The sequence below is a fragment of the Anser brachyrhynchus genome (assembly GCF_964034855.1).
Source record: "Anser brachyrhynchus genome assembly, chromosome: 4".
NCBI classification, from domain to species: domain Eukaryota; kingdom Metazoa; phylum Chordata; class Aves; order Anseriformes; family Anatidae; genus Anser; species Anser brachyrhynchus.
The window spans coordinates 41,052,817-41,078,978 of record NC_137698.1 but is presented as its reverse complement, the minus strand read 5'-3'; the positions used below and the strand labels follow the sequence as shown (position 1 = coordinate 41,078,978).

General features: G+C 39.0%; 1 protein-coding gene across 6 annotated transcripts in view; it reads left to right on the top strand.

The window, feature by feature from the left end:
- The window catches only part of LOC308194891 (uncharacterized protein), a 709,819-nt gene that overhangs the window by 136,496 nt on the left and 547,161 nt on the right, over positions 1-26,162 (top strand). For 3 of the 6 annotated variants that reach the window (XM_080591443.1, XM_080591441.1, XM_080591444.1), the window contains exon 3: positions 16,699-16,862. In XM_080591443.1, the coding sequence (XP_080447569.1) occupies positions 16,837-16,862 (26 nt within the window). In that variant the 5' untranslated portion in view covers positions 16,699-16,836. The other 3 variants (XR_013951013.1, XR_013951014.1, XR_013951012.1) reach the window with 2 other exon arrangements.

The following is a 26,162-nucleotide window of genomic DNA, read 5'->3' as shown; positions in this document are numbered from 1 at the left end:
GGCATTGGACCCCATGGAGTCAGCAAGGAAATAGCATCATCACTGAGACCTACTGTCAATATAAGAGAAAGGAGATTCATCAGAATCAGCAGTCAGATTGTTTCTTTGGCACACTCGGGCAATACAACGTTAATAGATTGCTAATAATCAAACGACTTGTCTCTTAAGAAACTACATTTGCAAACAAGTACATTTACTGTTTCTCCAGATGCAATAACCCAAACCCAAATGTTATACTGAGGTAGACGACATGTTCTAGGATGCATTTCTACCAGTCCTGCTGCTCCAGAAATTCTTTTTTTTAGAGTCTGTCTTTTGTTTCTATTGTTCTGTAGTTGAAAAGTCTTTTATTTCATTTGCTTTCCTATTTTCAGCAGTTTCTGTGACAATGTCACGTAGTCATTTCTGTTAAATGATCATAATTGCTAGCTTGAGCTTGTTAGGTGTTTAAGAAATGTATAACCTAGCAAAATTAACAATAGATTGTGGAAAACTGAACAATGCATGTATTCTTATTTCGGTATGCTTTGAAAAAAATGTGCTGTAACTATCCATTTACAGTTAAAACATGAATAAAGGGGGGAGGAAGGGGGAGCTGAATTTAATAACCATAATATAACCAAGTGGGAATGAATGCAATACATACTTTTATAAAGCTAGATGCCTGTTACAATATATTTTGCACTTGCAGTGGTTTTGTTACAAAAGTGGTTTCATTTGTAGTAATTCAAGTATGTGACTTGCAGCTAGTATGTCTGTATACATTTTTATAGTATAGATTTTTATTTAAAAAAAAAAAAAAGTATTCTCAGAAAGTCAAAATGCTTGAAGTATTGAAAAATAAAATGGGTCTGATATGGGAAAGCCCTGCTGATGGCGACTAGGTACAGTGGTTAGAGCCATATTATAAATGCATAAGAGCAAGACAGGTGATGTAAGGAGTCTTCCAGACTTCTCAATGTGACAGAATGCCTACTGCAGGTGGCAAGAGTGTTTTGAAGAATGAAGAAATTCCTGTTGCTGCTGGAAGAAACTTAAGTTGCACCTTGAAAAGGTAATAGTAAGTAATATCCAGCCTTAGTAAGTTTTTGTCAGGGACAGTTGACAATGGTTTGTTTAGCCAAGGTCAAGCCGGCAGTATGTGCTGAGAAATGTTAAATGCAGAAGCTTTATGTCAGCAAGCTTGTTTTGTTTCAGAAATAGATTTCTTTTCTAAGGCTGTCAAACCTTTCCAAATGGGAAATAATCACCCAATACTAATTACTCCAAAAAATGAAATAATCCAGCGTTAAAATGCTGTTTTATCTGGTAGATCTTGTCCCTAAACAGATAAAACAGTTAGAGTTATGCTTGAAACCAAGTTACTGTCCAGATTGTGCGGTAGGCTGTCTGATTTCCCTGAGCTTTTTAAAGAGATGTATCTCTCTGGTATAGATCCCCGTGGTCTACTTACAGAGAAATTTCATTACCATGCTGTGCGGTCCTCATGGTGCTGAAAGTAAAATATTGGATTGACGGGCACTCGTTGTGGAGGAGGGCTTATTGATGATGGAAAGACTGATTCAATCTCTAATCCTGAAGAACGACCTGCCACCTGGAGTGATAGTATACAGATGGGTGCAATCTAAACTCTCTTTCCGCCTCAAGTTGCATTTGGCTGTAGATTAACAATGTGATTCCATATAATGAAGATGGTTGTTTGGTGCAGTGGCAATTTTCCATTGCTGACATGCAATGTCAACAGTTCTGACAAAGCTATAAGGACAATGTTTAAATGTGCTACATCTGGCTGGGACTGCTGCCAGGTTATTAACAGCCCCATTAAAATTACCTGCAGAGAACTGCTTTGGTAGAAGGCAATGCAGAGTGCTGTTTCCCCTGCAACCATCCAGCCAGACGTAATAACAGTCCAGTAGCACACACTTTCAATAACGCAGTTATGGTAGCGGTAGCAGCTTCTTTACAGTTTTATTCTGATGAGGGAATATTTTATGGCTTTAATTGTATTGAGTCTAATTCTTGTGGCCTTACTCAGGCAAATATCCCATTGAAGTCAATGACAATTTCACCTTAGGGTGGAGTTGCAGCAGTAGGAGATGATTTTATTGATATTTCTAATAAAAATACTCTGAGGAAGTAGGCATATGTATGAATATTTTTTAAAGTTACATACAAATGTCCTTTTAATCATCCTTTTTTCGTTTCTTTCCTGGTGAATGACTATGTAACGCTCCCGGTGAGGCGTACATAATGCGAAAGGGTTTTAAGGCATTTTTCTGAGTAAGAGCAAAAGGGCCATGCCGTCCCAGAGGATACTGCAGAAGGCACAGCACATTTTCTGGTGAGACTCCCCTATTCCTTTCGAATGCAGAGGGAGCACTTGCCAGTATAATGATAAATGGGCTTGTGATCCCAGCTCCCTATAAGCAGTTTGTAGTCCAGGCTTAAACGCTCCCTCGGAGCTCAGTGCTTGGATGCTGGAGAAGGTCCTTGCGCCCTCTCTCTCCGACCCATGCAGCGTTTGCATAATTTACTTGAGCTCTCTGTCTCCGTGTATGGCCAAAGGGTCTCTGAGTGTAGAACACCCCTTCTGCTGCATCACCCGCCGACTGCCCCTCGCCTCCCTACAGTGTATGGCTGTGGGCAGGGGTCCGTGGCTCATGCCAGGGTTACTGGCCGTGCCGGCCAGCTGTGCCAGGGAGCACCGTGCTGGGGGCAGCGTGGCAGTACCCACTGCTCCACGGCCTTGCTCCGTGGGCAGTGAGCACGATCTGCAGGATGACTTCGGGGTTAGTTCGTAACGTGCAGCGAGGAAAGAAGCCCAACTGTGGCCGTCTTTGCTTATTATGGCTACGTGATCAATGGTGTCAATAAAAAGCTAGGGGCACTTCACATCTGATTATACTGCTGTTCTCAGGGATGCTGTAGCAAGGAAATTCGTTTCTTTGCAGCCTGAAGAAAAATGCGCGTCTTTGAGTGCTTTTGTGTCAGAGTGCAAAGGCTTTAGTCTGTGTCCTTCATGTTTCAGCTGCCTGAGTAAGTGGAAGAATTTTCAAAAAAAAATTGGGGTGATACAAGGGCTCTTGACATTTATTACACATGGAACTTTCCACATGTGGCAGAAGTAGAAGACTAAGTTTAGATCAAGCAGTATGACTTAATGTCTGTTGTGCCATATGTTTTTCCTGCTGCTGCCTTACTAGAGAGGAGGGAGGGATGGGGAATAACCTGACCTCATTCTGGTCCGGGCTCTGCCTGTGACTCCTTGGGGCTATTACAGCCATACGAGCAATTCTCATCCTGCTGCCCCACAGAAAAGGCAGATAAAATGCAGGTCTGTGGAAAGACCTGGAGCAAAGGGCATACAGTTTTGCTTATGAATTCTACCTGTAAGTCTGTCATGGTTTCTCTGAAACATATATTGCCCCCTATTTTTAAATGTATTTATTATACATATTTTACAATTATTATAAATACTTATATTTCAAAATATAATTATTTTTCAATACCTGTGTAGCTCTTGTGTGACCCTGTTAGGGTTAGTCATAGCAGTATACTTAAGTTATGCATGTTTTGCAGGCCATAAAAGTGTGAGAGATGCACATACAGAATAACTGACATGGAGAGTTCTGTGCAAAGACAAAGGGTAAAATATATACATAAATCTTGCTTGGCTCTGAAGCTCGGTCTATAGCATATAATGGATGTTCTGTGCTTTAGGAGTAAGAAATGAAAAGCCACGAAGGCTATTTGATATGTTACATTCCCAGTGTATCCATGTAAAGTGGCTTCGCACAATGGTTTCTGGAACTCCGAATGTTTATATCATTTCATTGTGTTCAGTGATACTCAGCTTCACACCTTCACCCATCTTACGGTTTGGTGGTAGTGCAGCAGTAGCAGCACAAGCATGTTTTTACATGGCTTCATGGCCATTGTGTCTATTTATACTAGCATTTTAGTCTCATACTTTTAATGTAAATATCTGTTACTAAGACTGTGTTAGAACTAACAAATTACATGATTTAAATTGAAAAACTAAAGAAAAATGGTATGCTGCTATTTTTGCTATAACTACCACCGATTTTCTCATTTGAAAACGGCAATAGTCAATTGTAGTCAATTTCATTTTCAGATTCCAGTATTTAGATTAGAAGGTTTTTTCATCTTTCCTAAAAGTGGAAGTACTTTACCTTAGGATATAGAAGGAGATATCATCTATATCCATCTCAAGTATATTTTGGTTAACTGTATTTTAATGAAATAGATTTGTATAGAAATTAATATTTGAAACAGATCTGATTAAGTAGTGTCTCTAGGCACAGATATATAAACCAGAGTATTGCAAACTCAGTTTTGTTTTTCTTCTACAGATTTTGAGATTATCTCAGAGTATTCACCCAAAGTTATATGGTCAAATTAAGTTGCCTGGAGTACTGTTCTAGGCAGATACAGTAGTACCTGTGTTTAGATACTACTCATAATAATTGGTTAGTGATGGATGTATAAGATAAATGGTACCAGTCCTATTAGTACGCTGGCTATCTACAGCCAGATAATTTTTTTCTTTTAAAATTAATACTGTCTCTATTTTTCATAGTAGGTCAGACATCATTTCTTTTCCTATCCCTTCTCAGATACTGGTAAGTAATGATGCCTCTTACATTTCAGGGTCCTATTGTAGTTTCAGCTGTCTTTTTCTTTCTTTCTTCAATGGGTTTGACTCTTTGAGCTCTCCTTTCTTTGTCCTTTTCCTTCACTTTTTGCTGCTTAGCTTTTATTTAGTTCTGCACCTTGCCTCATCTTGTTCCTTTTCATTGACATTACCGTTTTTATTTGTAGGTCTGGATCAGTTCCTTCAATTGCATTCTTAGTCATTGTCTTTTTTTGATGTGGAACTTACCTGATCCTTCTTTTCCTCATGGTCTACTAGCTGCAAATATCTCTTCTTTAATAATAAGCTTATTTTGTCTTATATCACCCTGTCTGTTGAGCTATCTTTTGTCATATTTCTACAGCATCTACTTTTATCTACATAAAATCTCTCATTGTTTCTTACCTTCTACTCTAAGGTTATGTTTCTACTCTAGGGGCTAAGCCAGGTAATGGGCTAAAGCCAAAGCTCATCCTTGTCTGGACCTGTGTATTCATATGGCTGGTAAGATGCAGGTGTCCTTGTGTTTAGTATTTGCACGCTGCCTTAAAATCCTAGGTGTCCATGTAGCAAGAGGTGCCTAAACCCTCTGGGAAAGTCTCCTTGAGGGCAGATGGAGTATATAGTAGCAGCCATACAGGGAGAGCTGCGTTCTTCCAGCTTATAGGACTGACACATTGGGCAGGCACTGCAGTGTTCAGTAAGTCTGACCTTCGGCGTTGCCTAAAGACGATGCTTTACTTAGCGTGGGTTTGTAAATGGGCTGAAACCTTGTACCATACTTAGACAACATATTTTACCATTTGAGGTATCTTCTTTTCCCCTGTATTTCTACGCTGAAAGCCTTTGGATTACAGTCAATTTCAGGAGAAACCTCTTCCCTTCCAGCTCTGAAATGGAGACCAGGTAGAAATCCTCCCCAGCATGTATTTTATCACCAATCTGTTTGCTTGCTTTCTCCCTGATTCTTCTGCATGATTTTCTCAGCATCTGTTCTGACATCTTCCCTGCTTCGCTCTTGCCTTCTCTTTTCTTCCTCTTGTCCTTTTTCCCCTTGTCATCCTTATAAAAAAAAAAAAATCTCATTTTGCCTTTCCAGCCACCATATGTCAAGTATTGGACTTGGATATGTAAAGTCTCTGTAATGTTATTACAAGAATAAATGTACCCAGGAATTATATTATTATGTAATTTCCAGATTTTTATTAGAATAAAAATACTACAAGCAGTGGTGGGACCCTGATGTATTTTTGCATCGGTTTCCTTACCGGGTCATTGTGTAACCAGTAATGTTCATGAAAGTAATGAGCATGTTGCAGAAGATCAGTTGTTAAAAGTGTAATGCAAAAAAAGAACCATCACACAAATTTGATGGCCTGATTCAGAGTTGATTTAAATGGAATGTTAATAAATTAATCTAGTAATATAATTTATCTACTTTGTAAAACATACCAAAAAAAAAGTAAATAAATTAGGAAACCAGTTGGCCAAGCAAACTGAAAATACTGATTGGTTGGATATCTAGAAATTATTTCTATATAAGCAGAAAAGCTATCAAGAGGATCCTCAGCCACCACAGATAAATAATAACATAAAAGATAATGTTAGGGTAATAGCTGAAGAGGAAAAAGAAGCAAACATGCAAAGATAGCCACATCATGGAGGGTAGCAACTGTAGGGAAGAAGTGAGATCTGTTAACGTTTTATCTGTGTTAGACTTCATAAAGGAAACTGAGATCTTAAAAGCTTTGAGGAACTCTGGGGTGGGGATTCAGAGAAGGTTTCTGGCAGTCCAAGATTCCAGAGTAGTCATTCGGTGATAGGAGGAAGAAAAAAACTAATGAATTTTGAGATAGGTTTTGATGTGCCTCCCTTTATTCCAGTGTACAGCATCCACTTATCTTACTCCTTCAACACTTTTCCAGATAACCCATATCTCTCTACTGTGTATCTAGGCTTTGAAATTAAGGCCTCAAACTTGCATATTGCAGTTTATGTTCAGTGGACTCTTCCTCTTCCTTTTAACGCTCTTGTGAAGGAGCAAAGCAAGAAGTAAAACTAAACAGATGGCAGGCAAGCGATGAATACAAGTTGGGAAGGAATTTATTTACAACTGAAAGATACATATATTGGAACAACAATTTTCATGAACTGTTTCCTCCCCCAGTGTGGTCTCAGCCCTGCTGTGATTCATGTTTCCTGGGATTCCTCCTCCTTTTCTGTTGTTTGTCTGGCATTAAGTCCACAGCTGAGCAATTCTCTATCCTCAAGGCTTGTATTTGCAACGCGAGATATGGGCACTGAACCCCATGCTGCTAGAATTTGATTATTACCATCTATATTTCAAGTCACATTTCCAAAAGATAGTATGGATTCAGCATCTGTCTTTTTTCCCCTTATGTTCACCATGCTAGATTTCAGACCTCCCAAGGTCAAACCTGGAGTCCTGACTCATGCCTCGGAGCAGCAGCAAGAACTGTCCAAGATCAGTTCCCCAAGACTGCTGTCTAGGTGGTTTCTTGGTGATAATGCCTTATTACGTGTCAAGCACATCTTTCTATGTAGGACTTCAGTGCGAGTTACGTGATACCTGGCTATCTTGGGAGTAATTTTGCCAACAGTTCTGTACATGAAAAAACTCCATTGTTTACCAAATGCAGTTAGCTACAATGGATATAACAATTCAGGACAGCAGAATACAACTTCTGCTTTTCAGCATTTCACTGCTCTGTATAAAGAAAGGAAACAAATCTGCCTGTATTTCTGAGTCTCTTTCTCTCCCATGCTTCCTGGGTGCCTGTGGAAGGCCTTCTTGCCTTAGGTCTTAGCCCAGTCTTACCTCTCTCTGCCTTTCTGCTGTTATTGCTTCCTTGAATATGCTGGTTTAGATCTACCTCTTCTTCACAGGTGCACCTCTGTCTTTTGTGACATCTCCTCTTACATGTCCATCAGCGGGTTTCATCATCTTCCCTGTCATTTAGGCTTACAACTTCTGTGTCAGCCCTGACACCTCTCTTCCCTCTTACCACGGCAAGTTGTCACTCCATCATGTCACTTTTCTCTGTCTAACTCCATCTTCCCTCTTCTACTTCCCTGACTGGAACTGTTGTTCAGGGTTTAATCTTCTTCCACCTCCAGCACTGCAGGTCTAATTCCAGCCTGGAGTCCCTGTGTTTTTTCAAGACTACCCAGGGAACCTGACTCCCTCCTGGCACTGGTTGGTATCCCTACACTGAGCAGGCTTTGACTCCCACAACCTTCAGAATTATTGAGTTTTACTGAAAACTGGCAGCAGAGGGCAGAGTCAGGGGCACTGTGACTAGTTCCTAAATCTGTTATGCAGGTACAGTAAGTCATTCAAGAGGTCCATACAGGTTAATTGCTCTCCCTGATTCATGAGCATGCAGCCCTGGCCATTGCGGAGGAAACGGGATCCTTTATGGGATCACCTGATCAGCTTCTCTGACCGCAAAGAGGTTTGCACGGTTCACTAGCCTTGACATAGGCAGCTGATTACTTGTTCTTTTTAATTTTTTTAAGGTTTTCATGTCTTCAAAAGCCTAGCAATGTGTTTCATTGTAGGGGGTTAAATGTTAGTTGCTGCCGTAAACCTGATTTCTGGTGCTCGCAGTCGAGAGTTGTGTGCTCGTGTCATGCAGCCATTAGTAGCCTGGGACGATGTGGTGCTGTGCTGTGGTTACGGCCTGAAACAGTAAATGTATCTGCTTCCCCCTGCTTATTTCTACTACAGTTACAGTACTCTGCCACTATATATAGCAGCTGCTGTTCACTCCAGCTAGTATTTCTCCACTTTGCACAGCAGCAGTCGGCGCAGGCCTGTTGGCAGCGGAACTGCCTCTGTATAGTGAGGTTTTACACCAGCCCTGTGACTTTTCTTCCCAAGGGTCACAGCACCTAATGTAACATCCACTGCTACGATGTAGCCCTGAACTCAAAAATGTAGTTATTGAGCTTCTGTTTGTTATTCTTTCTTAAATTGTTTCAGAAACTCACCATGGACTATAAAAACTTTTCCAAAAAGTGGCTGTTCAGTTCTGTAAGATGCTTCCTTCCAAAATTCACTTCTTGTTGGTTTCAGAATATATTAAATTACCGTTCATCCTTATTTGACTGATTTAAAAGGTTGAGAACTACAAGATTATGGATGTTCTGTTTTTTCCCCATGTCTCCTCCTTACTGCCTTTTTTATTTGTTATCTCTCCTCTTCTTAAAGTCTTAGTGTAATCCTCACCCCATTCCACAGGGAACCGAATACAAACAGTTCCCTTGACAGTAGTTAGTACAGGGCTCCGTAAAGAGCTGGCACAAAATTAAAGAACCAGTAGGGAAATTTCTAGTAAAAGTATTGCATAAGCTATGCATATAAATAAAATATGTACACAGCGTAATTATGAATGTGTCACTCCCTTGATATAACTTCAGTAAAGTAACTTAAGATATTTCTTATCAATAACTAAAAGTTAGCTGCAGCTAAGACCTTTATTCTTTTGTGTCCTCGTTTTGTTTTCCTGTTTCTCTGTGTGTATCAGCATTTTGTTCTTCCCCATCATTCATTTCTAGGGGGGGTCTCTCTTGCTATTTTAGAGATGACGATGCACTGATAAAGACTAACAGCAACGTTCACAGCAGTGAGTCACTTAAAAATCAAAGGACCATTTTCTAGATAGGATGCTCCTATGAACCCAGCTCGGTGCGTGCTGGTTGCTGTGAGGACCAGGCTCCAGCTCCATCAGCTGTTCCCGGTGTCTGTGGGATTGAGATTGGACAGTGAAAGAAAGAGCGTGTGCATGTTGGGGCATGGCTGCTTGCATTTAAGCATGGGTTTGCAGCAATACCATTCGTGAGTTACCAATGAGTGCACACACAGTATGTAATGCTGCTGCATTATAAATGATCACAAAATATAATTTAAACTGTTGTACCTGTTTTTTCATACTTGGTCTCTTTCCTGGTGTTTACTCTGGCATTTTGAATCTAGCTGCTCAAGAATCATCTTAACCATGAAGCACTTGTCAATGAGGGCCATCAGGCAAGCAGGAAACCTGCTTTCTGGATGTTTTAGCAGGGAATTCAGTCTATTTCTTGTCTTGAAATGTCTGTAGTTAGTAAGAAAGAGCATATTCATGACAGAGAGATGCACATTAAAACTGCCACAGTCCCATTTGCTATGGCACTCCCTAGGTATGTAGGAGACAACAGTGGTAATTCTCTCTCTCCTTGATTCCAGCCATGGTCTTGTGGCTTAACAGCTGCCATTTTGTGTAAAAATCTCAGCTGAGTGCACGGAGACAGCTGCAGCACCAGTGTTGGAACATGTCTGTAAATCTGGATTTTTCCATTTCTTTCATGGGTTCCTAAGTTACCAAGATTTCAATCTAGATTTTGGATCTTCTGGACAAAGTGAATATGTTCATTAACATTACACTACATATGTTCCTTCCTTTTCAAGTATGTGATAAACTAACAATAAAAGTTAAGTGGATTTGAAAACATTTTTGAAAATTTTCTTAGCAGTTCCAGTGGTGACAAGTTTTCAGGTACATAACTATAACACCGAAATTAAATATTCTTACACCATGTAGAATAATTTTAGTACTGGTGTATCATCTATGGTATATACTATATAAGCATATATATGTTTATGATTGCAAGATAGAAAACAGTTTTGATAGAATTCCTAGCGTTGGAAGAAACTTACTTGTTTTACATGATGTATGTCACACTTTTTCTTAGAGGAATACACATGGATACACCATTATGTGTATCCCTGTATAGGTATATAAGAAGACAAAGAGAAGCAGAAACAATTAATGATACTCTAATTTGAGTTTCCATTTCTCAATTAGTTTTGCACCGTGTGAGAGAAAACGCATGGCTATATTTGACTGTTTTTCAGCAGAGGCATGGCAAATGATAAATGTAGTTGTAGCCTGGGCCTGCTTGTGTACTGGAACTAGTAGAAGACAGGATGGAACAGCAAGGACATGCTATGGCTTAATTCTGTGTTCCTACAAAGCCTTGAAATTGTTTGGCCATGGTTTCTGTGTTTCATTTTTTGCTGCTTCAAATGGGAGTGAAGAATTCCTTCCTGTAGCTAACATGTTTTGGACGAGCAGGTGTCGATTCAGCCAAAATTGGAAGCTGGTTTAACTTCCTGGAATTTCAACTCTTGGGGCACAGGGGGAAATGTTTAAAAAGTGCTGGCAACAGTAATCTCCTGCAGATCGTTATTTCAGACTATTGTTCTTTGAGGAAATGTGGTGCAGTGTTTGGTTCATCAGCTGTAGTTCCATTTTATGGTGTCAGTCAGGCCTGAGGAGGTCATCCGTGCCCAGAAAGTTCTCTTCTAAAGCTCTTTTGTTCTCTAACTCCATGGAAGAATAGTTTAGAAGTAAAAAATAGACCACGTCAGATGAAAGTTGGTGTCTTGGCATCATTCCATTAACTTCAATGGAGTGATACCAATTTACAAGGGCTAAGTGTCTGCCCTAAAGTCTGTTGTTTAGAAGTCATCCAGTATTTTCATATCTTTTAAGGGGAAGTTCAGATGGTCTTTAAAACCTGTGACACCTTACTAACTGAAGTGTAAAGCTGCAGAGCAGTAACCAAGGCACTTATTTTTTAAAAATTGGCACTCTTAGGAAAAAAAGAAATGCTAGAAAATAGCTTTATCGCTAAAAATAGTTCTGTCTTGATGATTTTGAAAGTTCAGATGCTGTGAACTTAACTGTTTGCATTCAGGCTGTAGTGGAGATTCTGCTACTAAAAATGAACGTTTCTTGCCATGCTGATGAAGTGAAATGTATTCTTGATGCTACTTGAGATCAGGCAGCTCTATAGATAATCCACACTATTTATCTTTACAGCAATACAAAACCTTTTATTCCATTTCTAGATAAGCTAGGGTATGATTTTTTACCTAACACCACTGAGGAACTTCACTCTTTCAAACATGAAAAAGAAAGGCTGGAGTAAATAATATAATACCATATTTATTTCTTTTCACTCGTACTAAATAACCTAACCTTTGGTGTTTTTAATGTGTGAAATCTTTTGATACATGAAGCAAAAAAATGGAAATTGCTGGCAAATCTAGAAAACAGTCTACACTGGGAAATGGGTACAGACAGATCTATGCATGTCTGCGAGCAGCCTCCTAGATGCATTTTGAAAAAGAACTTAAGTATTTGTGTATGTTAAAAAGTGAACCAAAAGCCTAACCATTTAACAGAGAGAAAAAATCATCCTTTCAGTTCAGGCAAATATGAAACTACTTATTATCTACTTCACCTGCTGCTGTTGAGATATGTCATGGTATCCCACTTTCTGTCCCTTTCTTTTCTGTGGAGAGGGCTGTTTGGCTTGACCAGTTGGCCGATCGTGCTCTTCCTGGGACTAAAGTACGGAGGAGAGTTGGTGAGTCGGAGTCCGTGCTGTTTCAGTGTCTCAGGATCCCCTGCGAGGGTTGGACATCAAGAAGAAACTAAATTCTGTAGATATCTTGATATGCTTCCCATGTGATCTCTCCCTTTGGAGGGAAAGCAACTTTGTTCAGATAGAATTAAAAAGCAGAGTAATTATTCTCGAATAAAACTTTTTTTATCCTTGGAAAAGAGTATCCACATGGGGGAGTTATATCAGCATAGCTTTGGCACTGTAATTATTCTGTTAAAGCGAGGCCAGTCAAATTCTTCTTGTAGCTAAACCCCAGTATGACCTGTTACCACAAGTGGGAAGAAAGGGAATAAAGAAGGTTCATCGGGCTCTTCAGCACCTCCCACGTAACACCTTCAAATAAAGACTGTAATTTTGGTTTGGATAAGAACAGCAATGAATGAAATAAAGTGAAACATAGAAGCTTCTTTTTTCATACCTTATTGAAATGTTCTGCTGACAAAACGAGCCAGACAAAAGATAAAATGCGATGACATGGCACAAAGCAGTGCTCCGTAGAGATGTCTAAGCAGCTCTGAACACCTGGACTGGTATAATCAGTAGCTTATCTTATTAATACATTGAAATGAGTTTTTAAAGACAGTACTTTGCAACTTAATATCTAGAATATTTAATTTTTAAATTAAAAAGACATATGAGAGTTGAGAATAATAGATGATATTTTTTAAAAAATACGTAGTTTATTTACTTTGTTAACAGAATATGGGTGGCAGAACTGAAGACTTCGAATTCACTCATAAGGAGGTGAAACACAGTGTTATCTCAAAGGTCTGAGTCATAACTCTCGGCCAGATTCTCTCTTAAAATAAGAAATTTAAAAATTCCTTCTAATTTCATATGTCTACCGTATACACACACACACGCCACTATTTGTTCTCTAAGCCTTTATCACTACATTATCAATGTCTATCATATTGCCTCACTGAACTTTAATTTTGGTGAAATCTGGTGTCTATACAAAAGGCTGTTATTTGGAAACTCAGTTCCTTGAAGCGGTTGTTTCTCTTGTTAGTTTATCAAAGTGCTCTGATTCATTTTTTTTTTTCCTGGTGATACTTAGTAAATACTTAAGTAAAAATATACAAATTGTACTCCATAAAACACGTCAATTATTTGATTAAGATAAGAGACTTTCAAGAAGAGAGTTTATTAAAACAATTGTTGATCAGTTTAACAGAGAAAGTTTTGGTACAAAAATCATGTTGGGTGCAATGTATGGGTTTCATTTAAAAGTTCCTGCAATATAGTTTCTAAAGCCTGTTTTAAGAATAACTAACTGCTTTCTTGAGCTATTTCAATGAGAAAGATTTCAAGCTCTTCAGGGAAGGAGTCCTTCTTTTATTCTTCTCTCAGAAGCACCTATCAGGATGCTCTGAGATACAAAAATGATTAAAACAACTCTAATTAGTTTGACAAAGGAAGAGATTTAAATGTAGAAAACATCTAAAAGAGCCACTAATGTTGTAAAAAATTAAAAAAGGAGTGAACAAGTCCATGCCTTTGGAGTAAAGGACATACCTCAAAGTACTGATGGACAGTAAATGCATACTGGGGATGCCAGGAAGTTACTATAGCATTGCAGGTAAGAAATATGGAAGAAAAAAAGCTGGGGAATGAGCTGGCTTTTATTTCCAAATCTCCTCAGTCTCAAAACTGCTTTACTGGCCGTTAGCACCGTCCCGTCTGCAGAATACATGGCCAGCTCCAAAGCCAGTAGCATCAGCTCAGGGATAAGACTGGTGGGGAGAAAAGGTGCTAGAGGCTTCTTCCCCAGCCACTTAAAGGTCTTCCCAGCAGCAGTGTGTTCCCCAAGTATTGCTAGGTGGGTCATTCCAGTAACAGCAGCTGCTTTTACAGTAAGTGCAGGAGAAAGGTTCACCCGTTTCAGCTGATTTTTTGTGGTATACATATAGGTAGCAAAATCTGTTCCCACGTTTTTCTCCAGCAAGAATCTCACACTTAGGCATCTACATGAAAAGCTGGATTAGAAGCACACTCTGTAGCCTGTAAAACTGGGAAGCATCAGCTTTGTGATTGTCTATACAAGCTTTATTCTTACCATTTTACAGAACACAGATAGCCTTTCATTAGCTATTCAGAGCTCCCAGGGACCCGTCTTCACAAAGTGCACTTAGGCTGAAGACACAAAGGGACAGACTTAAGTTCTCACGTTCATTAAAAGTCTGCTTCCCTAAGCTTTGCCTTCGTCATAAATCTCTTTCAAGAGATCGGTTTTATCCACTAGGTATCATTTAAACGTAACATGGGTTTGCAAGGTTGTTTCTTCTTTTTTTTGGGGGGTAGCGTATCTGAAACAATTACAATATTTTTGAGTGTAAGAATCCATTGTTTTAGTGAAGGTAACCAAGAAAACCTCAAAATTATTTGAGGTTTTACAATTTGAGGAATTCAACAGGACTACATACTACTAGGCTATCTGCTTGTACTTTCTTAGATTAAAAAAGTTTATCATTATGGATGTTAATTTAATTGATTATGTAACATCTATGCACTGTGTTAAGTAACTGCAGAAATTATTCCTCATTTCAAGGTTTAGGTTCTATCTGGAGTTCTTTAGCTGCTACCTGCTCTGGTAGAACAAAGCTTTGTCTACTAAGTCAGCAGTGACTGTGGTGACCTCTCAGATCAGCCATTGCATGTTATCACCTAAAGACACAACAGTAAGAAGAGCAGATTTTCCAAATAGGCAGCAACTGTGCTTGACTGCATTCCCAGTGGAAAAAAAAAATGGCTCGGATTCAGCATTTTCAAATGTATGTAAATTAGTTTAATACAAACATAAACTTCACTGTGAAGGAAATGCTAATTATTAAAAAAATAAATACATCTGGAACAAGCAACTGCTCCAGTAAAAAAGATTGAAAGGAGAATAGCAGTTATATTAAGAGAAATTAAATTAAAAGCCTGCACTTTTATAAATTGCACAATTTGACAGCTCATTCTGTATATCAGAAGTAATTTATCAGAAGATATCCTTTTTTTAGCGTCACAAAAATACGTTTTACAAACCTCTGCATAAGAGCTAAGATGCAGAACACATGTATAGGAAACAAACAGAATTCGATTTGCCTCACCTTAAAGAACCATTTCATCATCAAAAAAATGATCATGCAAAATTTTTGATTCCTACACGTGCTGACAATAATCTTTTTTGGAGAGGCAGGTTGCAGGACTAGTTCTGATAGCAATCCACTCATTTGCTTCACTTTGGATGGGCATGGTTACTTCTGAAATGCAACCACTGGCATGTGTTTGTATTTTGCATCTAATCAGCAGATTTGAATGTAATTATGTATTTTGCAGGTGAGGTGTTAATGCGGGTTATATGGCACATCAGCTGTGCGCTGCCACTTGAAATGGTCCACTGGAAAATCTTGAGACAAACAACATTCAATTAGGCGCACAGCCATGAGCAGCTGTGCTAAGTACCACTGGCATCGCCTCAGACGTACAAATCTCAGTGTGAGCCTACTGCTAGCCGCTTTGAAAATGTGTTTATGTTGGTGACAAAAACTTTCCATCATCAATTCTTAAACCTCTGTGCCTCTTAGCTGAAAAATTACAGCTGCCTGCAAGGGGAGGGATGCTCAGTCCTATTAATTTTCATTGGATGAAAAGGATCTTTTTTTCCTTCAGGCTAAAGGTTTAACCTTTATGAGTTTCATGAGTAACAAAGGGCATCCAGATTTTTATTACATAGTGTAGAGCTGTGCATTTGTTCAAAATAATCAGCACTGGGCAATCTACCGCGTATCGATCCAAAACAAACGTTACTACTCATGTAAGCTGTTTCCTTCTCAAGTCTACACTTGGCATAGGAAAACAAACTTGTTTAATCATCAGTTTTCAAATGCTTACCATATATGTCACTGCAGTCTGCTCTAATGCTTAGGATTCACATCAATGATACTATTTGGGGAAATGCATCAACAGATTCTGTAAGATTTTCTTCCCTTCAAAAATCCCACATGTATTTTGGAGGCTAACTTTCTGAGTACACAAACACTTGCCCAGGTACACTGACTTGCTGAGCCGTCACAAGAGCCAGCAACACCTTTACAATTGCATCTTTGCCTCTGTTATAAATGACATTCAAGTTTTTTGATGTAGCTGGCTGGTGAGCAATACCGGTTGATGCCTTCGGGCTTGTTGTGCTTCCAGCACTGGGGAGTGGAGGGGCACATTGATCTTTGAAAGCAGGAGAGGGAAAAAGGAGGAGGACAGAAGACAAGGAAGAGGATTTAGATTTAGTTTTGGAGTCCTCTTTTAGTTACAAAACCCCAAATAGCCTAGCGACTGTTTTTAGACTTGCTATTCTATTCGAGATAGAAAAACCTTTGACTAAGGTATAGTTAAACAGACGTCATGAAAATATGATGGATGAGGGAAGAGTAGGTGGAAGTTAGAGAAAAACTCATGAAGTCATTAGTATCGTTTGACGATGAGAGTATTGTGTTGAAGGGAGTGATAAGGGAAAGCTCACAAGCTGAAGGGCAGTTTGATCAGAAAGAGGAGTTGGGGTATGAGAACTGTCTCTCTTTTTTCAGCACGTGTCTGATTCTCTCAGCTTCTCTCAAGACTTAAGAAGGACTCTGACTGGACTTGATCTGGAGCTGTGATTAAATGCAAGGAGTCGTATCATGCTTGGAAGGTGACTGGAAGTGAAGACACTTAGGAGCCGATAAATGGGCAGTGAAGTGAAGCAGCATCGGTGAGACAGCAGTGGAGCGAGCTGAGGCATACGAGGACCTCTGTCTTTGCAGTGTAAGGATAATCTATGTATACCAACAGCCTACTTTGATGTGCTTTTAACCTCTGGTTGTGAGGGAAGGCTTTCTTCCTTTTGTGTCTGTGTGTGTGCAAGTAGTATTTCTCTGAAGGATGAGAATATTTCTTAATACTTGACAGGCTGTAAAAATTGGGAGTTACAAACCATAAAGTTATGGTCTTCCCCAGTTATCTGTAATTTAAAAAATGAGAATTAATCATAGCAAAAAAAAAACAACACAAACAAAAAAAAACATAATCTGTGCTTCTAGGAGACTGAACAGGAGTTTGGAAACACACTGATCCTACTGATGAGTTAGCGAACCCAGCTAGTGAATAGTTGATGTGATGGAGGGATTGCTCACCTCTGGGCGTTTCCATGTATCTCATGCAGAGTTAATGTGCTAATATGTGCTTATGTTGATAGAAATAGTGTGACTGGTTGAGTGAGAGCTTTTTGGTTCCCTTCTGAGGTGAGAACAACCATAATACATAAGCATACAATTTTTGTATTGTTTTCATCATTTGGTGTATAGCACTGTGTTAGGTGTGGTAGAGAAGGAATATATAGAAAGGTATGAGAAGGAAACTGATTTTTTTTCTTGTATTTACCTACATAGCATAAGCTAGTTCCATACAAAAGTTCAGTACTTCATCTGTCGTTGCTAGTTAGAGATGTACAGCAACTTTCTTCAGGCATTTCCTCTTGGAAGAAAACTGTACTTTGCAGCCTTGTATATCTCCTTCTAAGGAAGATGGGAATAAATTACACGAGAGCTGATCTAGTCCAGTACTGTGTAGTTTCTCACAGTGCCTTTGCAGGCACAGTTCTGAGTGAAAGCAGTCTTCTCTGTAAACTCTTACCTAATGTGATTTTGGGGGGTATCTTAGAAAGAGAAAGACCTTAATTTTCCTGTAGCTATATTAGTTTGTTTTTCCCAATGAAAAACTCATTTCGTTATAGTTTGACACTTCAATTTTCCTTTGCATTAGTCTTTTTTTTACTGTCTCTCTGCAGTATTTCATGTGCAGATTCATCTGTATGTGTCATTAGTGTGCTCATCAGATCAATGTGATCCAAATGATTTAAACTAAGAGTAGTGTTGTTGGGTTTGTTGTAGATGTTTTAACTATAGAAGTGGGTTTTAGGAATTATTCTTGGGAATTTACTTTTTCTAAATTTCCATCTGTTGGTGTGAAGTAAAGAATTTCTTTTCAAATGAAGAGTTATTTTGATCCCTCTGAAATATGTTTTAAGTCCCTGTTCCTCCTTTTTCTCCTCCTCTCTTTTCCTTTTATTGTTAGCAACATAAAACTATTATATGTAACTTAATTCAGATGACATTTTAGGAAATACACAGAAGAACAGCAGAAAGCATATAATGCAAAGTCAGTTGTGATGATATCAGAGAAGTTCAGCCTATGTGCTAAAATATTTGTTTTGCCACTTTCAGAATGACCCTGAAGAGAGTTAATGAAATATGTTCTGCATGGGCATCTGCTTTTTTGCTTCTTTTAAGGTCTGGGGATTGTGTTATTGGTTGGCTGGTTGGTTTGGGGGCTCTTCATTACTTTGGTATCTTTTCAGTTGCTTCTGTTTCAAAGGATGTGATCAGGGACAAGGATAAGCCTCAAAGAAAGCTAGTGGCCAGCGTAATGCTGATGAAGCTTTTCTGTACGTGGCTGTACAATAATGAAAGACGTCTTACATAACTCTATTTCTGCAAGTTCTTTTAAAAACTCAGCCTTCCCTTCACAATAGCAATATAAAGGTCTCTATCTGATCTTGTTGCTAAAGGAGCTTGTACCAGAGTGTGATGCACAAATGGGGAGTTTTTCTTGTGGATGGGGAGGGGACTTTACCTTGCATGCATCACTAAGGGACTGATTTTACCATTTCATACATAGGGTGACTGCCCCTAAGGTGCTTAAAAGACTGGAGGGGTTGTAGAAAATGGTTGTAAAAAAATGAACTGGATCAATTAACTAACTATGAAAGGCTTAAACAAGTCAATCTGTTTGACCTATCAAAAAGACTGAGGGATGACTTAGTTGCTGTATGTAAATGAATGCCTTGATATTAAGACAATATGGAGTATTAAAGACTCTAACAGTAGTTGGAAAAGGGATAATAAATAAGAGGCTAAAAGATTAAACCAGACAACTTACAATTAGAATTTGACAAACGTTTGTAACGGAAGGGGTATTCTTTATGACTGGAGGTGGTGGATTCTCTTTTATCTCCCGGTGTTTCCAAACTCACAAGATGATGTTTGCTTTAGATGAACACATGTTTAAAAGAAGGGTTGACACGGATTTGGCACAGGGTTTACTGGTTGAAATTAATGATCTGCAGAGCATGGCCAGTCACGCTATTTCTTTGTGGTGTGTTTGCCTTTAAACTTCATGAACTTTCAACTTACTCTGTCTCTACAGCTACTCACTGGAGCCATGTAGCCATCCATTATTATTCATGTTCTTGTCTTATTAATTTAAAAGTTTATTTTGCCAGGATATGTTAGGAATTAAGGTGTTAGAGCCATCTTATTTTACTGTGTTCACATACTTCATGTTCTCTGACTTGGCTGTTTGAAAGCATGATTCTGGGGAATACTTTTCTCTCCTTTTTTCTTATTGACTGGTGGAAAGTAGGTGTTTAAGAAATCTCACTCTACCCAAGACAGTACTAATGCAAACCCAGATTTTCTAACCCAAGAGATTTGGATAAGGCTATTGGAAGAAATGAGCTTGATTCTTTTCAGAAGTGAGCCTGTCATAAGACTCTCTAATCTCTACAGGACGGTATAGAGGGAAAAAAAATGTTGGGTTTGGCTTTCAGAAACTTTGGGGAAAAAATACCCACAGGACCACCTACATTTAGAGTTTTATAGCTGTCCCAGACTAAAAAGATGTAGAAAATACACTTCTAATTATCTTTCCTCTTTCCATTGTGAAGGAAAAACATAATCTCCCACTATGTGCGGGTGTGAGAGCACTGGCACAGGCTGCCCAGAGAGGCTGTGGGGTCTCCCCTCTAGGAGATCTCCAAAAGCCACCTGGACGTGGTCCTGGGCAGCCTGTGCTGGCTGGTCCTGCTTGGACCAGATGGCCTCTGGAGGTCCCTTCCCACCTCAGGCACTCTGTGAGTCTGTGATCCACAGTGTCACTATGAGGCCTATTAAAGACAGCTGTGCTGTTCCAGCTAGTGGGTTGCAATGCCAAGAGTGTACGACAGTCCCAGCTAAGCAGCCACCACAAGGTTTTAAGGATGGTGAAGCACCTGGGTGCAGGGCAAAAGGGAAGGTTCGCAGATAACACAGCTTTGGTGGGCTGTTGAGTCTGCCTGCTCTTCTTTCAAAAGAAGTGAAACTTTAAAAAGATGCAGGAATCTTTGGGGAGGAGAAAATGGCGTAATAGAAAATCTTCTTCTGAAAGTAACCTAATTGCTGCTACACATCAGGTACGCATTTGTATACTTGAATTGGTTGGGAAAAGGCTGTTTTCTAAGGAAAGATGAGACTTTTCTCCCAGTAGAGATGAGAAGCAGGAAGACAATGTAGTTTACAGTAGATATGGGTAAAGTTGTTTGTTTGTTTTATCTCCCCGCTCTCTCTCTGTGGCTCTGTGTTACACATATGCTGTGCCTCTGCTAACCTGGGGACATCAATCAGGCTGTTTCAACAGGAGAAAGTATGACTCTTAGCTGTGTGATCTTGGTGGGAATGTGTTTGCGAGAGATACTTTTGGCAAAATATTTACTTCCTGAAAGCTGTGTGGAAGTAACTAGTTATCCTTACTTCATACAGAAAGATGCTTTACAGTATTACCATCAGAAATTATCCCCAGGAAGACATGCCGTGTAACAGAGGTAGCACAATGAAATGGCTTCTCTGCCATAGTCATTTACAAATTTATAAAATTTAAGCTGTAGTAAGAAGTCTTGTTTTTGCTGCTTTTCTTAATATGATGCAGAATATCTTTTAGAAATATTCATGGAAAATGTGCTATGTCCTTTCTTTCACTCTAATCCTCTGTATTACCTGTACAAAGAACAAGGATTTGCACCCCCCCCCCCTTTTTTTTTTTGCTTATCTATGCTGCAGTCCCGCTGTCATTGTTTGATTCTGCTTAAATCCCTCTGTACCTAAAGGTACAGCCTTATCAATTGAAAAGCTAATGCTATATAAGAAGTGAAAAGAACACAGAAAGGTTTCCTAGCAACTACTGTGAATCCTTCTAAAGTAAGTCAGTTAAAACCATGTAGTACGTGCAATGGGTGTAAATTAGGGAGCTAAGCTGATCCACAGATTTACAGATGCCCACTATAAAGTATAATAAAACCTGTAATAGAAGGTGAATTGCTTGAGAAGAAAATCACATCAGAGTCTTGACAGCTTTATCATTATTTAAATGATCCAGCTTAAATTCTACTAGGTAGTTAGTAAGACTGAGTGTCAGAGCTACAGTGACAGTGTACAAAAGCACAGTTAATAGCACTAGTTAGTGTCGCTGCTGCGATGATGTCTTCTATTGCTCTTTCTAAAAACAACCAGCAAACACAAACAGAATCAGCTCCAAGGGGCAGTTGTGAGGGAGCCATTGCAGGGTGCAAATATGTACAGCCACCTCTGTGAAGCAGGGTCCTTTTTGTTTTGTTCTGCTTTCCATGGCATGAATTAAATCGGACGTTTTTAGGTTAGTAAAATCTGTTCCGGAAAGTGCAGGAAGGCTAACAATTATCTGTGTCCCCGCACACTGCTCTCCCTCGCTCTCCCAGACGCCGGTATTTCAGCGGAGGTTTCTTCTTTCCTCAACACTTTTATATTGTAGGTATTTCTTAAAGAACTCCTTGAGCTGGTATTACTTAGGGAATCAAGTTAAAGAGTATGACTAAACAGAGACCTGAAGTTTCCCCACTGTTCTCTGGTAAATAAATGTGCTCTAGTAAATAGAAAGACAGGACAGGGTTCAAGCGCCACGTATAACCCCATCCTGAGATAAATGCATGCCTGAAGGAAACCACGTGTTGAAGAATGCCATTTGGGACCAAGATTTTGAGGTTGTGGTTTTTTGTTTGTGGACTCAAATCACCCCTGAAATGAGACCCACATGTGAAAACCAGACAGAGATCACAGTCCCTCTGCAGGAATAACACGTGCGTGCATGTTCACATGTCTTTTTATAACAGTTTTTAGCCTTTGGTTTCTTCAGTTTTGCAGATTCCAATAAGCAAATCTGAAAAGGTCTGAAGCATTGGCACACTCAGGTGCTTACCCTGTGCTTATCCCTCCTTGCCTTCGTTGGTCTGAAAATGAGGTTGGAGCTGTCAGCAGGCTGACCTTTCTCACGTAACTGTGTTATTTCTGCTTCTCCTTCTGTCTTCTCCCAGGAAGTGCAAAGACACAAAGATGTTTAAAAACAACAACAAAAGGGAACAGCAGCGCTCTGAAACACCGAGCAAGTTTGGAGTAGTGCTGAAGCTGGCAGCAGCCTGAGCTGGCTCGTGTTTTGCACTCCGGAGGGAGAGGCCTGCCACTCTTAACCCTTCCAGAGGGTGTAAAGGCAGGTGTGAAAACTGTGAAGAAGCAGTTTTTTGTCAGATGCTTCTTCCTTGCTCCCTCCAACCTCACTCACCAACAGCTGCACTTTTACAAGCACTGTGGTAAAAGTGTTCGTTCGCTCCGTGGTTTTGAACTGTCAGTTCTCACAGAGCTGACCAGTGCATTGGGAGCACTGGGAAACTGAGTGTAATCTTTGTTTTCTGTAACATGAGATGCTTGGGTGTTATCTCTGACAGTTGTACATCAGCTTACCTCATGTGCTGAGGGGTATCAGTTTTAAAAAATTGAAAGAATTAACTCCAGAAACTCCTCTCCCTGTAAAGCCCTGAAACACAGGCCTATACCCAGCATGAGCTTACAGTCAGTGCACGTATGTAGTAGAGCATGTCTGTTGCATGACCTGGCTGCGCAGTTGTCATTTGTAGCCTTTGATGACTCATTAAGTCATTTTTAGCTCTGTTGGGTTACTTCTGTCACAGATTGATTGTTAATAGTATGCCAAACAAGAGACAGAACATGTTAGAGGATTCTCCTTTTACAGGTAAAGCAGCAGAGTAGGTGCTGATTAGGTGCAGTCATCTGCTTTCATCTTTCTGGCAGAGGAAATAGTCTCGCCAAATACCATCGTCCTGCTAAGATTCATCAATACACTACTGGAGAGGAGGCCTTCCAATCATCCGTGGAATTTAATTTTTACCCTCTGTGTAATTAAATTGCTACTCTGAAGATTTGTGCTAAGCATAGGGGAATAATTTAGACACATAAAGTAATAAAGCTTCCAGATGGTAAATTCATGAGTCTGTTTTCTGGTGGTATAATTAATTATTCTAGTTGTGGTTTTTTTTTTTTTTTGTTTTTTTTTTGTTTTTTTTTTTTGTCTACACTCAAACTGTCATTATCTACAACAGTGACCTAAACCTGAGCCAAAGTCTAAATACTTGCTCCTTGTGTTTCTTGGTTGAATTTTGCAGCTGAACAAAAGGTACAGGAATCATGTGGAAACTCTCTTTTCCACTGAAAAAGAGTTTTGGCTGTGGTGTCTTGGATGAGCTAGGTTAAGAGTGCTCCTGGACATCACGTAAATAGCTTTCTGTCTTTCTCCATTCCTTGAATGTGATTTTGGTCTTATGCTTGTCCAAATCATTGTCAAGTAAAAAGAATAAATGACTGTGAAAGACATAGACTGCAAAAATCTGTTTACTGCTACCCAGTTTAGAAATTACTACTGTGCCATGATTTTGTGTGTGTTATCAGGATCTGACTTTCTGATAGCTTTACTGATAGCCAGATACCAGCAGCAACACTGTAGTCATAAGAATAAATGAACTTAAAATTTATCTTTACTTTCTGGTTCTTATTAAATGGACTGAAATTCTGCTATAGGTATTTTGTGCTACTGGTTTCTCTATATGTCTGATTTTGTGTTCTTATAGCGCGTGATTTGTGAGAATTCATCTTAAAAATCAGGAAGTGCAGTGTCTATAAATCTGTAATTGACATGGGGTGTTTATTTCAGTTTATGTAAAATTTATATGTGTGTGAATAAATACTGCTTAGCTACTCTGGATGTATGTATATGTACATACACAGTATTTAGATTTCACTGTCTTTACCAGGTCACTTACTTAGCAGATGTTATTTCTTAGGATAGTGCTCATCTAAACTATCATGAAATTATTTCCTGCAGTAAATCTTTAAAGTTTTGAGGTGTCCTGAAACATGTTTCTCAGAAACATTTCTCACTGTCAGCTTCTGAAAGCTATTTTCATCAAGACCTTGTGCCCATTATTATTAGTATGTTCAAGAACCTTGGAACCAGTACAAGACATTTTATTGGTATCTAAATATTCACAGGGATGACAAACTATAGAGCTTAACAGATCGTTAAGCAGAAATCTATATTTGGAATGAAACTACTCATATGGATTTGGAACTGTTTGCCTTGCGTTTATTGGGATAAATTCTGACATATTACTGAAAATTTACTTCACCCACTTTCTTCTTACATCAGTCTAGAGCATGGTGTTCAGAAATCATTCAGAGCTGAGAAATTTGGAAAAAAACTTGCTTCCTTTGTCTTTAGAGTCCTTCCCAGCCGGTGCTGTGGAACAGAAGCTGCTGCACGACACAGCAATTGGTTTCAACTAACTCGTGATTGTGCATGAAGCAATTCCCTATACATGAGATTTAGAACCTGTTTAATCCTTTCTTCTTAATGTCCCTGTTATTCAATTACTGCCTTTTCACACACATTCCTCTAATCTTATTTCATCTTCTTTTAGCCTGCTCTTTGCAGGCTCTTTGCTTTGAAGCTGATGGAAGAACTTCCACTGACTCCACTGTAGAGGAGTAGATAAGATCTGGTTTGTTTTTCTAAGGAAAAGAAACCTAGCCTGTGCTCAAAGCACCATGCGCTGCTATAGTGATAATAAATTTGTGTGCACCAACCATCTTTCAAGATATTCCTGTACTTGTTTGTTTCCTGAAAAACGAGGTGTTCTTACTACTGTCAAGGATGCACAATAGCATGATTAAGGAAGAGGGAAGTTGATTCTCTTCTGCTTTATACATCAGATTGTACCACGCTTCTCAGCATGAGATTTACATTATCTGTAATGGTAATTTAAAGAAAAAAAGACTATATTTTACTTTTAAATCACCTTTTTTCCTGTTTTCAAATAGAAAAAAAAGTCCACTTGAAATATGAATACATATAACTGAGAAGGAGGGAAACATCAAATTTTGCAGTATTATTTTACAAAACACTTTTATTGTCCTACTGCACAGTTAGAACTATCGAAAGAGAAGTGGGATGCTCCTGACAGGTAAAGTTTTATTTGTACAAGGCTATGCATCACTGAAGTAATACTTAAACCCTGAAATAAGTGGGCCTCAAGTAGTTTGTAGGCCATCGTGCGAGGATAGATTTCACCCTAAGAAATATCAAGTGGTATTTTTCAATCTAAATCAATGGTCTGGAAAGCACAGTAAAGTCTAAATACTGATGATTTATAAATCTATGTGTACACAGGGTGTGTATAAATATGTGTATATATAGAAACATGAAATATGAACACTAAAATGTACTTGAATTTAATTAAATTTTGCTGAAAGAAAAGTCTCAAGTCAAGAGGTAGGCTTGCAGTTGTTTTTTCTTCCTTTTGTGGAATGTTTTGCAAATCATACACTAAAGAGAACTGGACAGCATTTTGTTTTACCAACTATGAAGCAGGAATAATGTTGCTTTCATTTAGTATTGTACCTAAAGAACACAATCCAGTAACACAGTACAACCATTCTGAAGGGACATAGTGATTTGGGCATGAAAAGACTAAAATTATAGGAAAATGAAGCTCAAAGTTACATGTCCTGTGAGGAAGAAGGTCCTTGGTGTGCAAAAAGCTGGAATATCAGATATAAGCCTATTACACTTGTTACCTAGCTTTCAGTTAGAAATTGCTGTAAGCCGTAAAAAACTGTTGTTCACACTTCTCAAGTTTAATTCAGTCAGATTTGTTGAAGCTTGAGTCTTTAGTAAAGGATATTTTTTCAAGAAAGTAAACTTATCTCTCTTCCCTTCAGGGTTTTCTCTCTCTCTTGTCCTTTCCTAGGGAAACTCCACTAAAGAAAAAGCAGCACCGCCTTTGTCTGCTATCGTCTGGCTGTTTAAGGTTCCAGCATGA